The sequence below is a fragment of the Mus pahari genome, chromosome 4 (genome assembly GCF_900095145.1).
Source record: "Mus pahari chromosome 4, PAHARI_EIJ_v1.1, whole genome shotgun sequence".
Classification (NCBI taxonomy): Eukaryota; Metazoa; Chordata; class Mammalia; order Rodentia; family Muridae; genus Mus; species Mus pahari.
This window is the reverse complement of record NC_034593.1, coordinates 21,787,627-21,807,816: the sequence shown is the minus strand read 5'-3', so window position 1 is coordinate 21,807,816 and position 20,190 is coordinate 21,787,627. Positions and strand designations below refer to the sequence as shown.

At 43.2% G+C, this 20,190-nt stretch overlaps 1 protein-coding gene across 1 annotated transcript in view; it reads right to left on the bottom strand.

Moving 5' to 3' along the window:
• The window catches only part of Spata16 (spermatogenesis associated 16), a 302,163-nt gene that overhangs the window by 32,178 nt on the left and 249,795 nt on the right, over window positions 1-20,190 (bottom strand). The window contains exons 9-10 of the mRNA XM_021196748.1: window positions 13,343-13,507; window positions 10,805-10,888 (exon numbers count right to left, since the gene is read on the bottom strand). Of these exons, the coding sequence (XP_021052407.1) occupies window positions 10,805-10,888; window positions 13,343-13,507 (249 nt within the window). The remainder of the gene's footprint in view (window positions 1-10,804; window positions 10,889-13,342; window positions 13,508-20,190) is intronic.

Below are 20,190 nucleotides of genomic sequence, written 5' to 3'. Positions count from 1 at the left end.
GTCTGAGTCTGAATCAAAGCACGCAGGACAGATGTAGGAGGATTACTTCCTGGTGAATTTTGCAGCGCTACTTCCCACATCCTTCACGGAAACGCGATGACAGCTGTGTCACCGTGTTGTGGCAGTCCTTAGGTGCTATGGTACTAGCGTGTGTACGGCATGTGCTGAGATCACTAATAGCCACTGGTAATATTTATCATTATCGGGGTTAGCTTTATGTCCTGAAATAAATTTTGCAAGCCTGTTCTGCTTGTGACAATTAAGCCCCAAGCCTGCTTCAGTAAGTCTAAGATACTCGGATAGTGGCATTTTGCTAGGTTCACTGGAATGACAGCAGGCTAACTTTCCAACATCTGGATTAAAATCCTGCTTAGACATGGCCAAGGATCAGACTTATGTTGCAGAAGTGTCCTGTCAAATAACCAATGTTTTAGAAGACAGTACCTTCAGCAGACTAAAGATGGAAGAGAGCTTCCCAGTGTTGGAGGCGAAACAAGCGTTGGTGGGAAGTGAATGAGAAGCAAGAGCTGCTGGGGATAGGGACCCAGAATGCTATCGTGTGAATCTGGACCATCGCTTGCAGGCTTGTGTGCTGAAGGCTTGGTCTCTAGTGCTGTTACCAAGGGGCAGTAAAGGCTTCAGTGAGCAGGATGAATGGGCACAAGTGAGGTCATTGGGAGTGTGCCCTTCAAAGGATACTGGAGCCCTGGCCCCTCCCTGTCTCTCTCTCCCCTTTCCAGCTATCACCAGGTGAACAGACATCCTCTGCTGTGTTGCTACCACGATTGGCTGCATTGCCCTATGGCCAAAGCAACGGAGACAAGCATCCATGGGCTGAGACATTCGAAACAGAGAACCCAAAGAAAGCGCCTGTGCCTTGTCACAGTGATAGAAATCTTTCCAGTGCCATAGACTGATTCCACACTTTGTCTCTCCAGACAAGGGGAGAGAAGATGTCATCAGTGACAGCCAGAGCTCACCATCTATCTGTGCCGCTCTGTGAAGGCAGCTATCAGGAACCATCCGCGGGGCAGCAATAGTGTCATTGCCTGGAAGCTCAGCTTTTGATGACAACCATGTGCTTCTGCAGGGCTTCAGGGACACGCCTCTCCTAGAGAGCCTTACCTGGAGACCTACAGATATAGAATCTGTTTATCTCTAATTGCGGTGACTTATCCTTGAGGAGTTTTGGTCTTGTCTTCCTACCTTAAAAGTACTCGTGCCTGTGCCTGGAGTGATCCCTTCCCTTCCCAGCCCATCTAATGACGAAAGCATCTAAGTTCTCCACATGACCTGCACGAGGCTGAGGTTAAGGACAGAACTGCTTAGCTGTGCTCACAGCTCACACCAGAAAGCAATGCGGGGATATGCTAATGAGCACAGTCATAACAGAAGTTGCAAGACTCACAGTCAAATTGCAATAAATCTATGGAGACTCTTTAAAGAACCAGACACACAGGAAAAGCCTGATTGCTGAAAAAAAAAAAAAAAAAAAAAACCTGCTTTGCAAATGAATGGCACCACTGCTGAGTCTCAGGAAAGACAAGAGCACAGCACAAAACTCCTAACCCAATGTGCGTGCGCGGTAGCTGACTGGCCAATGAGTGATGGGGCCCCGTGGGCGCTATCTCCCAAGAGGTACCTCCAGAAGGTTTCAGGCTTGAATGCTGATGTGCGGAGTAAATAAAATGCCGCAGTTTGCTCTTCTGTCTCCTCAAGCCAGTGCCCCTGCCTCACCTTCCAATCTGTATTCACTCCCCTCTGCTCTCTGCCTGTGCCAAGGTTTCAACAGAATTGCATTGCTGGGCCACATATCCTATCTTGTGTTCATCTTCAAGGGCACGACGGATATGCCTGTGAATGCCATTTCTGTGTGAGGGCAAAGGGTAAGATGCATAAGGAAGACTTGGAGATGAAAAGGAATATAAAAATGTAAATCATTTTGGGTACATTTATATGGGTGTTTGAGGACATGCATACACTCTGTTTGCTGGATTCATTGAAGTCTGCCACATTTTGTACTACTAGAAGAATTTTAAAGTTGTCTTCCTACCTTAAAAGTACTCGTGAAAACTCACAGGTCTGAGATTATGTTTGAGGAGACTTTTTCTCATTGCTTCTAAAATGTCAAAGTTTATTCCCCTCATTTAGTCTCAGATGAGTGATCCAGAGACAGAAGACAAAATAATATGTTATAGCCGGTTAAAGTGTGATCTTCTCACGGATATATTAGGCTTTGTGAACACAAAGAGAATAACTTTTCCTTGGGAATTGTTTGACACTTGGAGGCGCAGTGAGAAGAAATCAGATGTGCCAAGTTAATATGTAGCATTATTTTCATACCCTCTTCCATTGCTCTGGTTAGGTCCCTTCAGGTGACTCACAACCTGCCTATAGCTCTAGTTCCAGAGGAATATGATGATCATTTCTGGCCTTTATGGGCACCTGCATTCATGTGCACACACAGAGAGAGAGAGAGAGAGAGAGAGAGAGAGAGAGAGAGAGAGAGAGAGGAGAGAGAGAGAGAGGGAGAGAGAGAGACATATCCATGAATAAAAATAAAATCTCTCGAAAAACTTCCCCAAATCCAACCCATCCAGCTTCAGTGGACAGAAGGATTCAGTGGTAAATAGCAGAAACGGCAGGACCAAAGGAAACTGGATCTGGACACTCAGGGTTTCTCATAAGGTGGTGGCTTGCTGCTCAGTAATGTTTCATGATAGAAAACTACACACAAAAGCAGGAGGATGCTATCAAAGATAGTCAGTTAATTAGCTAACTCCTTTATTTAGCATGTGTATGGCGTGTGTGTGTGTGTGTGTGTGTGTGTGTGTGTGTGTACGTGTGCTTGTCTGTATGATACACAGCAAGTGGTGCAGAGGTCAGAGGAGAATGCAGAGTGTTGGTTTGTTGCTGCTTGACTTACACTGTGCCTGTCAGGCGCAAGAGCTGCCAGGGATTTATATTGCCAGCTTCTGTCTCTTCTTAGGACGACTGGGATTACAGATATGTGCTACAGTGCCCAGTTCTACCTGGGGATTTGAACTCAGGTCTTCATGCTTACATGGAAAACAGTTTACCCACTAGATCATCTCCCCCTGCCCCAGAGTCAATTAATTATAATGTTAGATTAACCCAAAACCTTCATAGTGGCTTTTCTAGCTTAGGGTGGAAGAATCTGAGAAGACATCAGACAGTGTATAGTTAAATTTCTCTTTGGCTGGAGACGACCCTGACCTACCCTTGACCTCACACTCAAATGCAAACACAGTGTCGAATGTGAACATATTGTGAACGCCTGCAATTGCCTGGGATTCTTCAGGTATCATATAGTCTGGACTTTTGTCAGAGAGATTGCAGGACCCAAAGGCAGCTCACGTCGTAACTATTATTAACGGACTATGTGACTTTGGGCAACATGCTGATGAAGATGAATGAGCTGGTCTACATAAACAGGAGAGTGTTTCATAATAAGAATTCATAAATACTTTTTGATTTTGGTGCTTTGCCTTTCAAGACATCTACTTATTCAGCTGGGGAAGGGTTTCTGCTCTTCTAGTCCGATGTCCTTATTTTAAAGAACCTGATGCTCAGACAAAGAAAATGGCATTTTGCCCTGATTTCTGACAGATTAGTTTAATCTCCAGGTTGCTAGTTCAGAGTGTCTGCTGACTAGTCTTCATTTTGATGGATTTATAGTTGCTTAGGAGACATGCCTATGGGTATGTCTGGAGGGTGTTTCCAGGGATGCTTCATTTAGAGTCACTCTGAATGTAGGTAGCATCACTTCATGGGGCTGGGTCCTGGACTGAGGGAAAAAAATCAGATGGGATGGGAGTCTTCATCTTTTTCTGACTGGCCACAATGTGATTAAGTATCTCAGACTACCCTGCTGTGCCTGCGCTGCCAGCATGGGTGCTAGCCTCTAACTGTGAGCTCACATAAATTCCCATCCCTTAAATTGCTCTAATCACAACTATAGGGAAAAAAGTGACAGATAGAAGCTCCCATTTTTCTCTCCTGGATCACTGTTACGACCTTTCCTTACATGGTGGTCTGAGAAAGAAAGGTCCCCACTAGCCTTGTGGGAGATGTGTCACAGGGGGGCGGGCTTTTTGAAGTTTGAAAGCCCATGTCACTCCCAGTTAGCCCTCTCCGCCTCTTACTAGTGGATAACGATTTAAGCCCTCGCCAGCACCAGGCCTGCCTACTTCCAATCTCCCTGCCAGGATGGTCATGGATTCAGTGCCTCAGACTGTAAGCACCCCCATCAACCCTTCCTTCTGTAAGGCGCCTTAGTCACGGTGCTCCTCACAGCAGTCGAGAAGGGACTAAGACACATCCTTCTCCTTGCCCCTTCACCCTTCTCACCCTGACAGCTTTCAAGCATGTTTGCGCTTATAAAACATCCTATTTTCTTCTGTATCAGACTTCAGGACTCTCATTCATTTACAGCGGTTACCATGCTGTCCTTGTAGGGCACACCCTACCTGACGGTCTTACACTTCATCTTTTCCTTTACTGAAAATGAGTTCTATCCAGTATCCACACAATTACAATTTGGTACCTTTCAGTTTCCTGCCATGCTACCTTCCCCCCCCTATTTGGCACGAGAACATTAATTTTTAGGTAGTTTGTTGACTGCTTCAGAAGATGGTAGGTGGGCACTGTTCCTTCATGAATGGATCTGGATGTCTAGGACAATGTCTAACAAAGAATGGAAGCCAAGTGAATCCTGTTTTGTTTACACGAATGAGGAAGGTGTCAGTGGGGCCTTAGGGACGCTCGAGACAGCTTGCTTCCTCGGGCACCACCGTTGTAGACTAAAACTAATCAGAGCCGATAGTCTTAGACACATTGCAGATAGGACTTGCCAGGGTGAGAAGATACTCGCTATTTTATTAAACATGACTTGCCCAGTTTTGTATCCGCATTACTAAACCAACATGAATGTCTCTTAATAGCGAGTTAATTAATGGAAAGAATTACTCCGCAGAGTCAAACTCCAGCTACTGCCACCCTCTTACAACTCTGTGAAGAATGTATTTTAATCCTAGTGTGGCAGGGGGAAGCTCAGTTGCTTCTGGGAGAACTTCAGCGAAGACAAAAAAACATAGACAGGAGGTCAGTGCTCATGAAACCGGTTGCGGCGCGATGCGCCTTTTTTTTTTTTTTTTTTTTAATAGACCTATAACAACGTGGAGCCCAGGAAACTGTGTGAGGTAATGGGGATTCTGACAGACCCTTTAACTATGTAGAATGAGCAGCTTCTGCTATAATTCTGCTGCTTCCGATGAAAATTTCAAGTGCTTTCATTAGGTACAACAGCTGTTTCTATTACAGATAACAGATCTCAGAGGTGACGATACTGATACCAACTTCCAGTGAGCTCAGAACACAGTGTAGCTTGTACAATTAGTTTTTTTTTTAATTATTTTTTTTTTTCCTGCACACACAAATTAACTCCGTAGCAGTAAAAGGAAATTACTTACTTGCTACTGGAATTGCCTGAGAGTGATACCATCATACTTTGTAGAGTCACATTAGCCAAATTAAAAGCCCCTGGGAAAAATTTGGCACCCTGTTCTTTCCATTCACATCTTCCTAAAGATCTCCCAGGAGCTTCTATTTAGAAAGCCATGATCATTAGCAGGCTTTTAATTTGGAAAGACTGGCTGTTCACCAATGAGTCTTTCTAGACACCCACTAAAGACTCATTGGTTGGGTGTGTGGTATGGGGTTCAGTTGGGTTATAATTTGGGGAGGCCTTGAATTGGCTATCCTTGCTTGACCTATATGACTTGATCTCTGCTTGTTTGAAGGTATGTTTTCCATTCCAGGATACAGAGACATTCCACTCTTGTGACTTGTCTCTGAGGCAGTCACCATCATCCTCTTGGTTTCAGAATCTATTTTTGCATCTATTTATGTCTAGGCTGGCTGGTCACTGCTTATGTCAGCACAATACAGCAGAAGCTGATGTAGAAAGATGGCAACTCTTGGAACACCGGATGCTTTCACTTTCCTTCTCTTGACCTGTCCTCTTAGAATCCAGTGAGACACTGTATTAAAGCCTATTTCACTCAGGAGACCTACATATAGGCAACTGTCTCAGCCGACCAGTGTCAGCTGTCAGCCAGGGGAGGTAGCCATCTTGGAACATTCACAGATGTCAGACCTGTGCACCCAAGCTCTAAGATTGAACCAGGGACAAGAAATTTTGAGAACCATCTGGTAGAATCTGATCAATGAATAGATCAGAGAGACAATAATGATCTTCTTTTAAAGCACTGCACTTTGGGTAGTTTGTTACACAGCACAGATAATTGAGGTAGGGACAAATTAAGAAGACACAGCTAAGTGTGTGCCCATGAACATAGGTGCCATGAGCAAGAGCTTATAGCCAAGTGCAGGAAGCATTTTCAAAAGATGCAGAAAGGTGTTGATGTCTCTTCCATTTTCTTGGCAGTAGCTCCATAAACACTAGAATTTGCAAATATTTACTCAGATGATGCAGTATTTCTGGGATGTGTACTATTGTAAACTGGAGTACAGCATAGTTTTCTCCATATAGCTAGATAGTAAACAGTTTTGACTTGGTGAATGATTACAGCGGCCGAGTTGACCCAGACCACAGAAAAACGAAAAGCAATAAACTTTCCTAACAGAAATAGGTATGTTGAACGTGACTTGCAGCTTGTAATTTGCTGATCCTTGGTCTAAACAGTTATTTTGTATACTTGGTAGAAACAGTTGGTAATGTTGCTGACTCTTCCGTATTGAATTTCCTTAACCTTCAGCTCTAATTCTTTCCTAAGCTCTTACTCTCCTTTGTCAGTTTCTGTCTCACAGTTTGAAATGTGCCCCTCACAATTCTCTTCTCTTCTTACACACTCTTCCTTACCAGTGTTAGCCACTCAAAGGAAGTCATTCAGTATTAACTGGTCCTTCCTCCCTGCCTTCCTATTACTTCTGTCTTCCATGAGCATCTCTGCTCCTTTCTCTCTGCCTTCCGAGAAAGGCAGTCTTACGCCTTTATTATGCTTGTCTTCTGTGAGCATCTCAGCGGAAAAGCTCTCTCCAGTACAGAAGCACATACTGCTTCTGAATCCCAAAAGGTAGAGAATTCCTCCAAAGACCACTGAACTACTCATGACTTCACAGCATCAGTGGGTTAGTGTATCACTCTCAAGGGTCTGTGGCCCAGCCCTTCTGGAACCTTCCTCTGATTCCCGAGACCCAGGAGTGACAGAGCAGCACCTCCTCCCACTTGATGCCCGAGTTTTGGGTTGACATGCTTCTGATCCAGTTTTCTCAGAGTTTGGCACCCCAACCCCTTCTTTTGGATCCCTGGCTCCACCGAATGGTACTGATTTCCTGTATTTTCTCTCTCAGTATTTAATTTTCTTATTTAACAACTTCCTAGTTATTTATTTTAAAAATTACGTCTTTCTCATCTCTCCTGTCTCCATGCACACACACGCATGACATATATTTGGAGGTCAAGGGACAACTAATAGAAATCAGTTTTCTCTTTCCACCATGTGGCTCCCTGGAGTTAAACTCAGGTTGTCAGTCTGGGCAGCCGCTGCCTTTACCTCCTGTATTAAATTCTTGTTCTGCTATCTAGTGTGGCTTTTGCCTCCTGGCTACACTCTAAAGCAGTTTACATTCTTTCTTTGGTAAATGGCACCAGAAGGCCTCTCTACAGACCCTGCCTTGCTCAAGCAAATACCTTGACAGTATTCCTTATTTTTCTTTCTGTATGAGTGCTTTGCTTTTGTATATGCATGGCATGGTGGTTTGAATGAGAATAACATTCATGAACTCAAATATTCAAATACTTGGTACCCAGCTGGTGAAACAGTTTGGGAAGGATTAGGAGATACAGGTTTGTGAGAGGAGGTGTGTCTCTGGAGTGTACTAGTTAAGGTTCTCTAAAGTAATAACATTTATAGATTATCTATCTATCTATCTATCTATCCATCTATGAATTTATTAGGATGATTTTCAGTCTGTGGTTCAGCTAGTCCAACAATGGCTGACCATGAACGGAAAGTCCAGGAATTTAGAAGTTGTTCAGTTCAGCTGGTCTTCAGTATGTGCTAGAATCCGGAAGAAGTACGCTAATGCCAGTGAAGGAATATATGTTCTAGCAAGGCAAGAACAAGCAGACAAAGGGCAAAACCTTCCCTCTTCTGTGTCCTTACATACGGTTGCCTTGTCTTTTTACCTCAGAGAGTTGGGTTAGTAGTAGACCTTCCCATGTCAGGTTAGGCGGAATCCCCTCACAGATGAGGCATGTCCTCTACTTTTGGGTTATAGTTAATTCCAGATCTAGTCAAGTTGACAACCAAGAATAACCATCACACTGGGAGCAGACTCGTGCCATTTGGGGTGTGTGCTCTACTTTCTGTTTGTGGTTCAAGATGTAAGCTCCCAGCTGCTGCTCCAGTCCATGCCTGTCTATCTTCCACAATGTTCCCTCCTCTGATGGTTCTCCCTCTGGAAAGCCCCAAATAAATTTCCCATAAAGTGATGTAGTGGTTTGGATGAGAATGGCCCTATATAGGCTCATGTGTTTGAATGCATTGCCCCTACTTATTAGAAATGTTTGGGAAGATTTAGGAGGTATGGCCTTGTTAGAAAAGGCGTGTCATTGGGGTTGGGCTTTTAGGCTTCAAAAGCCCATGCCAGGCCCAGTCACTTCCTCTCTCTCTGCCTGAGATTATGGTGCACATCAGCCCCATGCCTGCCTGCCTGCCTGCCTGCCTCCTTCCTGCCTGCCTGCCTGCCTGCCTCCTTCCTGCCTCCTGCCTGCCTGCCTGCCTGCCTCCCTGCCTCCTGCCTCCCTGCCTCCTGCCTGCCTGCCTGCCTGCCTGCCTGCCTGCCTGCCTGCCTGCCTGCCTCCTGCCTGCCTGCCTGCCACCATGCTTTCTGCTAGGATTATCATGCATTAGAACTCTGAAAATGTAAGCAGCCCCCAATTAAACACTTTCTCTTCAAGGTGACTTTGGTCATTGTGGCGCTTCATCTGCACAGTTTTTTCACTTTGTTTTGCAAAGTTCCTCTCTCTGTCTCTGTCTCTGTCTCTCTGTCTCTGTGCCTCTCTGTCTCTGTCTCTGTCTCTCTCTCTCTCTGTCTGTCTCTGTCTCTGTCTCTGTGTCTCTCTGTCTCTGTCTCTGTGTCTCTCTGTCTCTGTCTCTGTCTCTGTCTCTCTCTCTGTGTTTGTCTGTATGTAGGCATGTGGAGGCCAGAGACCAGAGGACAACCTTGGGTGATTTTTTTTTTTTTCAATCTGGATTGGCTGGCCACCGAGTCCCAGGGACTTGTCTCCACCTCATCTACCCTGGGATGTGAAGTGTTCCCCATCGCAAATGGCTTTTTAAAATTAAATATGGGATCTGGGAATTAAAACCATATCCACACACTCCGACAACTTTACCCACTAAGATATCTTCCCACCTTCCAATTCCCCCTTTCACCTTGGTAATGAACATTCATTTTTAAATGTCGTAGAAATATCACATTCACACAGATGTTTTCCTGGTCTCCCAGACCAGGTGTTCTCATCTGTTTCCATAGGTTATGAAAGCAGGCTGTTCACAGCCATTCATATACATTCATATACAGCCATTCATATAACCACACTGCTTCTGCCCAGAAGGTACCCCTGATACCTAATACCCTTTCTGTTGTGATGGACACTCAAGTATCTACAAATTCTGTTGATTTTATTTCCCACATATATCTTCAGATTTATGAATTGATTTCAGAGCAGAGGAGCCTCTTCTAATTCACCGGAGCCCTCCTGGCTGGGAGTTACCTTTCAGACCAAAGCCTTCTTTGTTTGGATCCTTTTATGTTTCCTGACCTCAGGATCCCACGAAGGGATGGGAGGAGACTTAACAGGGAATAGAGCAACCAGAATGGTTTACCTGGAGATGAACTGGAGACCTAGCCATTGCCAATCAACCCTTCATTTTCAGACAGTCCTATACTGTCACATCAGTCTCCTGAAGGCCAGGCACCTCTCTGTAACTGTCGCCCTGTGAACCAGCAGCTGTTCTGCTTCTCCCTGACCAAACCCACCAATGTCTGAGATTCTGGAGACTGAGCCGGGCTGTAGCCATTGCATGCAAAGCGAGTGGAGAAAAAAAAAAACAAAACAAAACAAAAGAAAAGAAAAATTAGTAGTTGAAAAATTAAAAAAAAAATGTTTTTAAAATTGTCATGACAAGCCAGGTCTTTAATCCCAGGTAGAGGCAGGTAGTTCTCTGAGTTTGAAGCCCACCTGGTTTACAAAGTGAGTTCCAGGACATCCGGGATTTAGAGCTATATACACACACACATACACACATACATATATGTTATGAAATATATATGCATATGTATATATATCAAGTATATATTTATAAATTATATACATATATACATTATTTATACATCATACATTATATATGTATGTATGTATGTATATATGTATATATACACATACATGCATAAATAATGAAGAAACAGTCATTTAAGTAGAAAGTGAGAAAGCATGATCTGGAAGGACGGTGGCTACAGTGACTCCAGTGCATGGGAACAAATTAAAAAAAGCAAAACAAAACCAAAAACCTCATCCTTGGTTTTGGTTCCATTTCTAGTTCTTTCAGCTGTATTCACCTCACAAAGAAGGCAGACCAAACACAACCCCAGGGACTTCTTTCATTTCTTTTTTATCTTCCAGACAGATTTGACCCAAGGTGGACATTTTCTCGGAGGATAAGATGTATTTTCCTTCAGCTCAGAATTTTACCTTTTGGATTGTATTCCACACACACTCCTTATCACTCTTTCTTCCTTCAAGGGTGTCCATGGCGTCTGCCATTAGCGACTGCAGCTGTGATACCAAGATAAAAATTATCAGCATGGAATTCGTGCAGAAATAACTTCTCTAAATACACAGATTAAAACCTAATTAAAAAATCATTTGTATGCTGATGGTTTTATTACTCATATTCCCCACAATGAAGATGGCCACCTCGACTCTGCTCCAGTCATTACGGACGATTGCTGCACACATAAGCTATTGGAACAATGGGAAGAGTCTTGCTTGAAATTTGTAGGAAGCATATAGGTTTTAATGTAGTAAGTGCTGGTGTTTTGTTAAAAACAGATCTGGGCTGTAAAGAATGACAGCGGAAGTTAATTCTCTCAGGAAACAGCATGCTGTACATGAGTGTGTTTTAGCATTTTCTCCTGAGGCTAATGTATCATAATTCTAGGCATCGTGAAAAAGCTCTCCAGAGGACAATACTCGAACTGCGATGTTTTATTGCCTCTTAAAACAATCTCGTTCGTTTAAACTCTTTTACTATTGTTAACAGTTCGAAATAACTATTTTTTTCCTTCGGTTTCTTTCTTTTATTTTAAAAGTCCCTTTGAATGTGCACACTTTACCTACCAAAAGCTATTGGTTATATTCCAACTGAAAAGAAGATGATGAGCTATAGGGGTGGTGATGTGCTTGATAGGTGGCGGCAGGAGGATCGGGAGCTCAGGAGCAGCCTCAGGTAGTGGTGAGCCTGGTCTATCCGAGACTTTGTCTCTGGTTGACTGAGCAGCCAAAGCACAGCCACGGCAGTGGCAAGGCTGAGGCGGGAGGAAACCAAGTTCAAAGCTCCACCGGGCGAGGTTGTGAGAACAGTTTCAGAATGGGTGGGCTGCATCAGAGCACGTGGTCCTGAGTGTTTAACCCTTGGATGATCTCTCTGGTACCGAAGAGCTTAATCAGTTAGGCAGGGAACTGAATCACTCAAAAGGCCTCTGTTGAACAGCCTCTGTCTTCACAGTGCCCTGCACGGTCAGGGTGTGGCTTACTTCCTAACGCTGACCCAGACTTGCAAACTGGAAAGTACAATCTAAGGCATAAAGTGATGAAAGATGCTGTTCGAATGGCGTTTGCACACACTTATTTGTCTGTGTGTCTATCATCTGTCGATCTGTCTATCCATCTAGCTACCTACCATTCAGTCATTTGTCTGTCTATCTTTCTACATTTTGGGAGTGTATAAAATATAAAAATATCCCATGAAATACCATTTTATAAAGTATAAGCTACTCAAATAATTGTACACTTGGAAAATTGTTGATGATGTTGGTTTTGAACCCTTGCTGCACATTTTGAAAACGAAGCATTTCTGGGGTGGGGAACCCTCACAGGTATGTGGCTTTCTTAGGTGAATTCCTCTTCATTTTTTTCCATGTAAGTCTTGAGTATACTTTTTTAGAAGATAGGACTAACATTTTCCTTTCTTTGCTTCTTTTTTTTCTTTGAGGAGCCTTAGTCATCTAAAACTGGCTATAACATGCCCTTTGAAAGCAAGATACTTACCACACTGTTGAATGCTGCCTGGTCGGCAGGATGAATGCAGTCTTTTAAAGGGCGTTCTGCACACCACCACAATGGGTCAGGCAGCCTTATCACTAGTTTTGATTCATAAATTCCTGGGAAAACGGGTTTATTTCACTGGTTTTATCTTTAGTATGCATGACATTATTACTGGAGATTATTATTACATGAGGTTGTTACACTTATACTTATTCCAAAGATCAGTATTTATTTAATACCCTTTTAAAAAGTCTAGATAAATATTATAAATACTGGAAGCTCATTTCTCCGTTACATCTGTAAAAGCTCAAAGAGGGAGGGTTCCTTTAGTTATCTGAAAATTACAGGTAATCAGTTTGGGTTGTTCTCATCCTTGTGCTGTGAATTCAATTCAAGTCTATAATTAGTTTTAGCTACTCTCAATTAAAGCTTCAAAGTAAAGAGTCCTTCCCCATGACACATTAGGCTCTCCAGACCTCTCCTTGAATGGGCAGCACACTGTTCAATAATTACTTTTTAAATGAGGTGGTATGATTTCTAATATTAATTATGGTTATAATACACACATCTGTTTGAAGATTGTTTCTAAGCTATTCCTTTAAGGAGTTTTTGACTGGATCTGTATAAGAACAAAATGTCTAGTTTTCTGAATGTGTTTACATATATATATATATTATTTTAATTGAAATGAAAGCTTTATATATAATATGGATAATTAGACCTTTCCTATGTTGTTGCACGTTACAAGGATCTTGCTAAATACACAAAAAGGAAGAATATAAAGGGAGAGCAGTCACGTCGATCCACACTGCTCTCATCTTCCAGTGTCTTCATTTGAATGCTGGATGAGGACTGGCGTCTCCCTTCAGACCACAGTTATTACCACAAGCCTTTTCAGCCCCCATCAGTCTTCTGTTGGCTCAGGGCCTGTGAAAGCTTCAACAAAGAGAAGCAAATACTTACCAATTCTGCCTCCTGTTGACTGATGTCCTGGAGATAAGGGACGGTTGCCAGCTCTGCCATTGCTTGATTGATCACCTGGGCCTGTTCCTTCACTCTCTGCAGCTGACTGAGGAGGCTGGCATAGTGCAACTTCTCCATCACACCTGAGCAGGCATGGGAATTCCCCTGGTCTCACAGGAAAAAGGAGCTTTTCAGAACAGGAGCAAAGAGCCAGACCTCCAGACTGAAGTCAAGTTAGGGTCGGGCAAAATACACTATGTTTTATCTCTCTGTCTCTATCATCTGTCTATCTGTCTATCTGTCTATCTGTCTATCTGTCTATCTATCTATCTATATATCTATCTATCTACCTACATATCTATCTTTTATCTATACTAAGTCTCACTATGTAGCCCTGGCTGGCCTGAAACTGTCTACATTGCCTAGGCTGGGCCTTGAATTCATAGAGATCCATCTCCCTCTCCTTGGATTGAAGGTGTGTACCATCATACCAGGGGCTATTTTACATCTTTTGAAAGCAACAGGATCTGGTACAAGCATACCTTTTCTTCTATCACTTGAGAATTACTTGGGAATTAGTTCTAATTCTTTGTTTTAATTAGGCTCCCAAAAGCTGTGCTTCCAGACACTGAGGGGCCCTGCCCCCAGCTGGCTTCGATTGGTAATAAAGAACTGTTGCACAGTGTCTGGGCAGGAAGACAGAGGCAGGACTTTAGATTGTGCTGGTGAGGCACCAAGGGAGGGGAGGAGGAGGCAGAGGGGAGAAGCATCAGATTTAAGAGCTGCAGGAGAGAAAGCATCCAGGGATGTGGGTGGAAAGGAACAGTGGCCATATGGGGGCAGCCTGCCTAGCAGCTAACAGGGCAGCAAAGATAAAATAATAGATTTAGAAGCTGTTAAGCCAGCAATACTGGAGGGAGCGTGTACTAGCCTCTGGGAGGTTTAGAAGTGCCCAACCATTGAGCTACTCAAGGCATATCAAAATTAGCTGGTGTGTGTGCGTGTGCGCGCGCGCGCGCGCGCGTGTGTGTGTGTGTGTGTGTGTGTGTGTGTGTGTGTGTGCGTGTATCTTTCATTCGTGAATCCAGAGCTCTTAGGAAGGTACAGCTCCACCCGCCAGGAGCCAAAGCAGTTTAACTAATTCACTTCTCAGAAATGGTCTCTACATTTTTCTCAAGGTGATGGCTATACATGAAAGGCAGCTTGTAGCAGGCCTATGGAGATGGGTTTTCCAGTTGCCCTGAATTAGCGATGTAGGCTCTTGATGGAATTTTTCCCTGGGTTTTCCTAGCTGTCCTCTGTGACCTCCTAAAGGTGACTTTATTTACATTATTAAATCATCATATCTGCTAAGAGTTTACCTGCTAACTCATGTATGTCAGTGATAGTGTTTACGCAATTTGAACTAACAGCCCTGCCCTTATAGTTCTCACATGGGTGGGGTGTACCCCGGCCCTGTACTTACACTATTGCTCAAGCCCTTAGAATGACTGCTTCAGTAATGGACATAATCCACCTTGTGACAGACTGTTCAATACATTGTAAAGTGCTCCCCCACCCCCTTATGGTATATGGATATCTCTGGTTTACTGAAAATGGGGTAACTTAGGATAGGGCGGCTCTCCTGTGTATTGGCTACAGCCAGGCACAGAAAGGAAGTTGCCACCTTCTCTACCAAGTCAAACACAGATTGTAATGCTTGATAGGAAAGATAGAACCTGTAATAAACCCCCCCAGGCTTCTCTTCAGCAAAGATACATGGGGGGCATATCGTGGTCAAAATGTAAAGCCTTGAGGTTTGCTGGGTTCTGAGGGTGTTTGACAACTACTGTGTTTAAGATCAAAGCTGGTGACAGGGAATCTTTCACACAGGGCTTCTGGACCAGCTACAGCAGAGTCTGTCTTTGGGTGTATCTGCTAAGTAGGCAGTTAGCGTTGCCCATGCTTCCCTTAGGGAGTCCCTGGGTTTGCTGCATAGCCCTAGAAATAAGGTTTAGATAGACACCTGCCCACAGAGCCAGACATCTGAGTAGGAGTTTAGATGCCACCATTTCCTTTAGCTTAGTGTCTGGTAGGGACTCTCTTAGTTTGTGAATTTGTATCAAATGATGACTCCCTGGAAGGAAACAGGGGACTTCTTCCTAAAAGAAATCTTCCTCTAAAAAGAAAAAAACATTGCTACTGATCATCTGAACCTCAACTTGAAATTAAAGTGATGCTCTCAAGTGTCACGGCAGTGTTGGGAGTGACAACAAGCCCAAGATGTCACTTGCCCAGAATCTGGGAGTGAACAAAGGCTGGGTCTTCTTTTATCTTGATTTCCTGAGAGCCACCTGTGCCGTCCAAGTGGTGCCTTCCGTTTCCAGATTATTTCTGATTAGTTATTTCTATGAAGGACTATTGACTTCTAGGAGCGATGATTCCAGACGGTGGGTTTGAGACCCTTTGCCTGAACTGATGAGACAGCGAGGAGATGTTTGCTACATGGTCCCTGAACAATGGCGTTTTGTCAAGCAGAGCAAAGCAAGCCGGAAGGAGAAACCTGTTTTCTTTCTGAAGAACAATTGCTTCCTTTGTCCTTCTTAAAAGAAACAATGGGGCTAGCTGTAGAGAACCACTGTAGTGACTCAACTTCAGAGAACAGAATCGACTGCTGCGTGCTTAGGGAGCATAATCTATTAGTGTAATTTTCCAAAACATCAGGAAAATAAAAATAGTTGAAAGCAACAGTGCTTTGTTAGCCTGATTGCTGGATGCATAACAAAACAGGAAGTGCTCCATATGAATGAGATCCCAGGGAAGGAAGCTGCATGTCTGCTAATAGTCACCCACCCCTCTCTTCCCCACAACCAAAAGCAATTCTGGCTATCAGGAAGCTATAGATCAATGTTGTTGCATATGCAAGATGAGGGCTTTTGAAAGACTGAGTGGAAAAAGACGAACATCAATATCCGATGTCAGCAGGGGTGTTTTAATGCGGCCGCTGTAAGAAAGATCAAGGAAATGGTGGAAAATGAAGGAATTAGGGCAAGCATCTCGCTCTGTGGAAGGGTGTGAGTGCTCCCGGCAAGACTTTTGAAGCCATCAAATGGCCCCTTAGCTTCTGGAGAGAGGGTAATAAAATGGCCAAGATTGAAGCTAAAACCTCACCTGGGTGCAATGAAGGTTAGGCAAATAGCAAGTTCAAATGAAGGCTCTGGCAGAGAATCGCCTGGATTTAGCAGCAATTATGGATAAATGCTGAGCAAATAAGTGGGCTGTCTAATCCTACGAGAGGCAGAGGCTAGCCTTTGGAGGGTATTTCCATTTGGCATAGCATACAGAAACATTACTTGCAAAGGGAGAGTGGATAGGGAGCACACACTATTCTTCCCTTCCAATGTGCATTTGTAAACAACTTTTAATGCTTTGTCTGGAAGAAATAAAAAGTAAAATTCATGAGTTTTTAAACCATGGTGAGTTAGGTCACTTTTTGGTAAGTTATTCTGTGAAGAGAGCTTCGTGTATGGCAAGAGATTTTATGATTTGAATTCTTAAGCTTTTAGCCAGGGAAACACAGTGTAGATGGTTCAAGACTGACAACAGCCAGCGAGGCTAATGAGTGGAAAAGCATAGCACCATACAGGGAAACTGAACCTTAGGACTACAGTCTTGAGGAGAGGGAATTAAGGAAAAAAAAAAAAAGCCCTCATGCAAGGACGCTGGAGTGAGGGGTGGACATTCATGCTGGAATATTTTAGGTTATAACTGCGCAGAGCATCATACAGCAGAGAATCACACATGCAGATTGTCACACTGAAACTTCTGTGCCGCAGCTCCAAAGCATTCAGCCCTTTTATTACCAGGCTTCTCTGCTGACTTCAGAAGTGTTCAGGTTAAGAAAATTTCTTAGTTATGGTCTATGCAAGGACTTAGGAAAAAGTTTTCAAATTTTGCTATGCTCACTTTATGTTTAATATGCTTCATTGAAGATATATTGTTATCCTATTTTTATATATTTACTTGGTGGGAAACAAAACAGGTACCCTTATATTTCACTATAGGAACATTTAAAATTAAAGTACCAGTGAAAAATTTTGCAATGATATTATAACTTAGTGTTATTATATTATTATAATTTAGTACATTGTCATGTTAACTTTTTCCATATATAAAGATCCTGGATATATACCTCCTATTTATGGATATGTTAAGATTTAATATGTTTAGAGAAAGTATCATGAGAATTCTTGGCGTTGTCTAAGTATTATTTAAACATTCACATATGTATTATCATTTATGTGACAATGTAAGTGTGGCAATGCTTAAAAAGTTATATAACTTGTTCTGACTATAGTATTATGTTGAAGATTAATGTTGTCTTTTGGGTCTCCTGCATCCTAATGAATGCAAAAGCTGTAATGTGTATTATTTTTGTACTCTGAAGTCACTTACATTAAGGAACATTGTCTAAGTGAGTTAAAAAAACCTCTGAGCATATATGACACAAAGCATCCTTCTTACCTTCTTAGCAGTTGGGATTAGATATAAAGATAGAGGCCCCGAATAGACAGCAATCTATCTATCTATCTATCTATCTATCTATCTATCTATCAATCAATCATCTATCCATCTACCTAATAGAAGCCTTACTGGACATGCAAAGTTATGTCTGAATCACTGTATTAAGAATGACTGACGAATCCAAGGCTCTTCAGGATAGAGGTGGTGCCCAGGCATCAGTCACTATACGGTAGCAATGCCTTGGATGCTGGGGCCTTTATACAGACTCGTGTCCTGAGCTAATAGCTCACGGTCAGGGTCTGTGGCCATGGAGGCTGCAGGCTGTGGGCAGCAGATCTGCTTCACGGCTGAAGAGGACCAAGTCTTGCCAGGGAGTGGGGAGCTGAGCAAGTCAGTGATTGAAGGAAAAGGACGGAAGACCTATGGGCCTCTAGTACTCACCCCCATAGTAGAGGAAAAATTAAAGTACACAAGATGTGCAAGGACAAAGGAAGATCCATGAAACAACCCTTTGGTCAAGCAAAACCCAAATCAGCATGAATAATCACCAAATCACCACGAACCTGAATACTTTATAATAAAGTGCTTACACACCCTGGCCAAGTGGCTGCTTTTCCCAGAGTCACAAACTAGGGCAGATGCATGGATAGCACAGTGTACACTGACTCAAAGCATGGCGTTTGATACATGAATAGATAAAAACACACCATTAAGAACTGCTTGTTAATGGTAGCAGGCAGGAATACTTTCGAGGCACCAACTCATGGTTTGCTTAAATAAGTTACCTTTCTAGCCAGCTTTACTTGGTCCTGCTTTATGGAGTTGTGTCTGGGCAACCACAAGACCCAAAAGCCAGTGTTTGGGAGTCTACATATTGGAAGCCAGTACCTGTTGTCTCAGAGAACCTTTATACTCTCTCACTTCCATTGAGATAGTCTTCCTAAAGTGTTATTTCCAACAGAAGCAAATACAGGAAGTTGCTGTTACTCATAACTAGATGAGACAAAGAACAGAACTTCTGGCTTCTAAGGTTCTGAGATTGAGTCCAGAGCAGAGGATCCCATTGATTGGATATTAAAAAAAAAATCTTATAATTTTGGTTAGTATGCAACATTTTGAGCTCCATAAAGACACTTTTATAAAAATGTCCAAGTGGTCAGGATACACTTGGGGCCATGAAAAGGAAAGCTGGATTCTGGAAAAGGACCTAACACCTGAGAGGCCCAACCTGCACTCAGGCCATGTGATCCAAGCCAGCAGCAAATCATGCCATCAGTTTCTAAACAAGTAAGGAGGTAAGGCAGGCATTGAACCAGAGATTTAGAGCACAGACAGACCCCTTCCTTCTACAGCACACAGCACCCAAGCTGCCAGGGTAGCCATGCACAGAGGCAATCAACCAGAGCTCCCATGATGATTCTTGCTGGTAGTGAAGACTTTAATATTCAATAGTGACAGTGAGGGTGTGTGTGTGTGTGTGTGTGTGTGTGTGTGTGTGTGTGTGTGTGTAAGGGATTATGATAAAGGATAAACTGCAGAAGAAGACCCCGAATTTGTTGTATTGCTAATGAGACTTGTACTGGCTGACTTTGTGTGTCAACTTGACACAGGCTGGAGTTATCACAGAGAAAGGAGCTTCAGTTGGGGAAATGCCTCCATGAGACCCAGCTGTAAGGCATTTTCTCAATTAGTGACTAGGGGGAGGTCCCCTTGTGGGTGGGACCATCTCTGGACTTGGATTCTATGAGACCAGGCTAAGCAAGCCAGGGGAAGCAAGCCAGTAAGTAACATGGCCTCTGCCTCAGTTCCTGCTTCCTGACCTGCTTGAGTTCCAGTCCTGACATCCTTTGGTGATCAACAGCAATGTGGAAAGTGTAAGCTGAATAAACCCCTTCCTCCCCAACTGCTTCTTGCTCATGATGTTTGTGCAGGAATAGAAACCCTGACTAAGACAAGACTATTGTGGCCAAAATGTTTGTGTCACTTCCTAGTTCATATGTTCAACCTCAAGTATCAATGGGAACATGTTTGGAGATGGATCCTGTGTACAAGGTTATTTAGGGTAAGATGAGGTTATGAGGGTGGAGTCCTGTCCTAGTCAATTTTAATTATCAACTTGGCACAACCAAGACTTACCCAGGAGGAAAAGAGTCTCAATTGAGGTGTTGTCTAGATCAGATTGGCCTGTGTTCATATCTATGAGGACTGTCTTAATTGTTGATTCAAGTGAGGATTTTGTTGGCAGTGACACACCAGGCCTGGTAGTCCTGGGGCTGTATATGAAAGAAGAGAGAGAGAGAGAGAGAGAGAGAGAGAGAGAGAGAGAGAGAGAGAGAGAGAGAGAG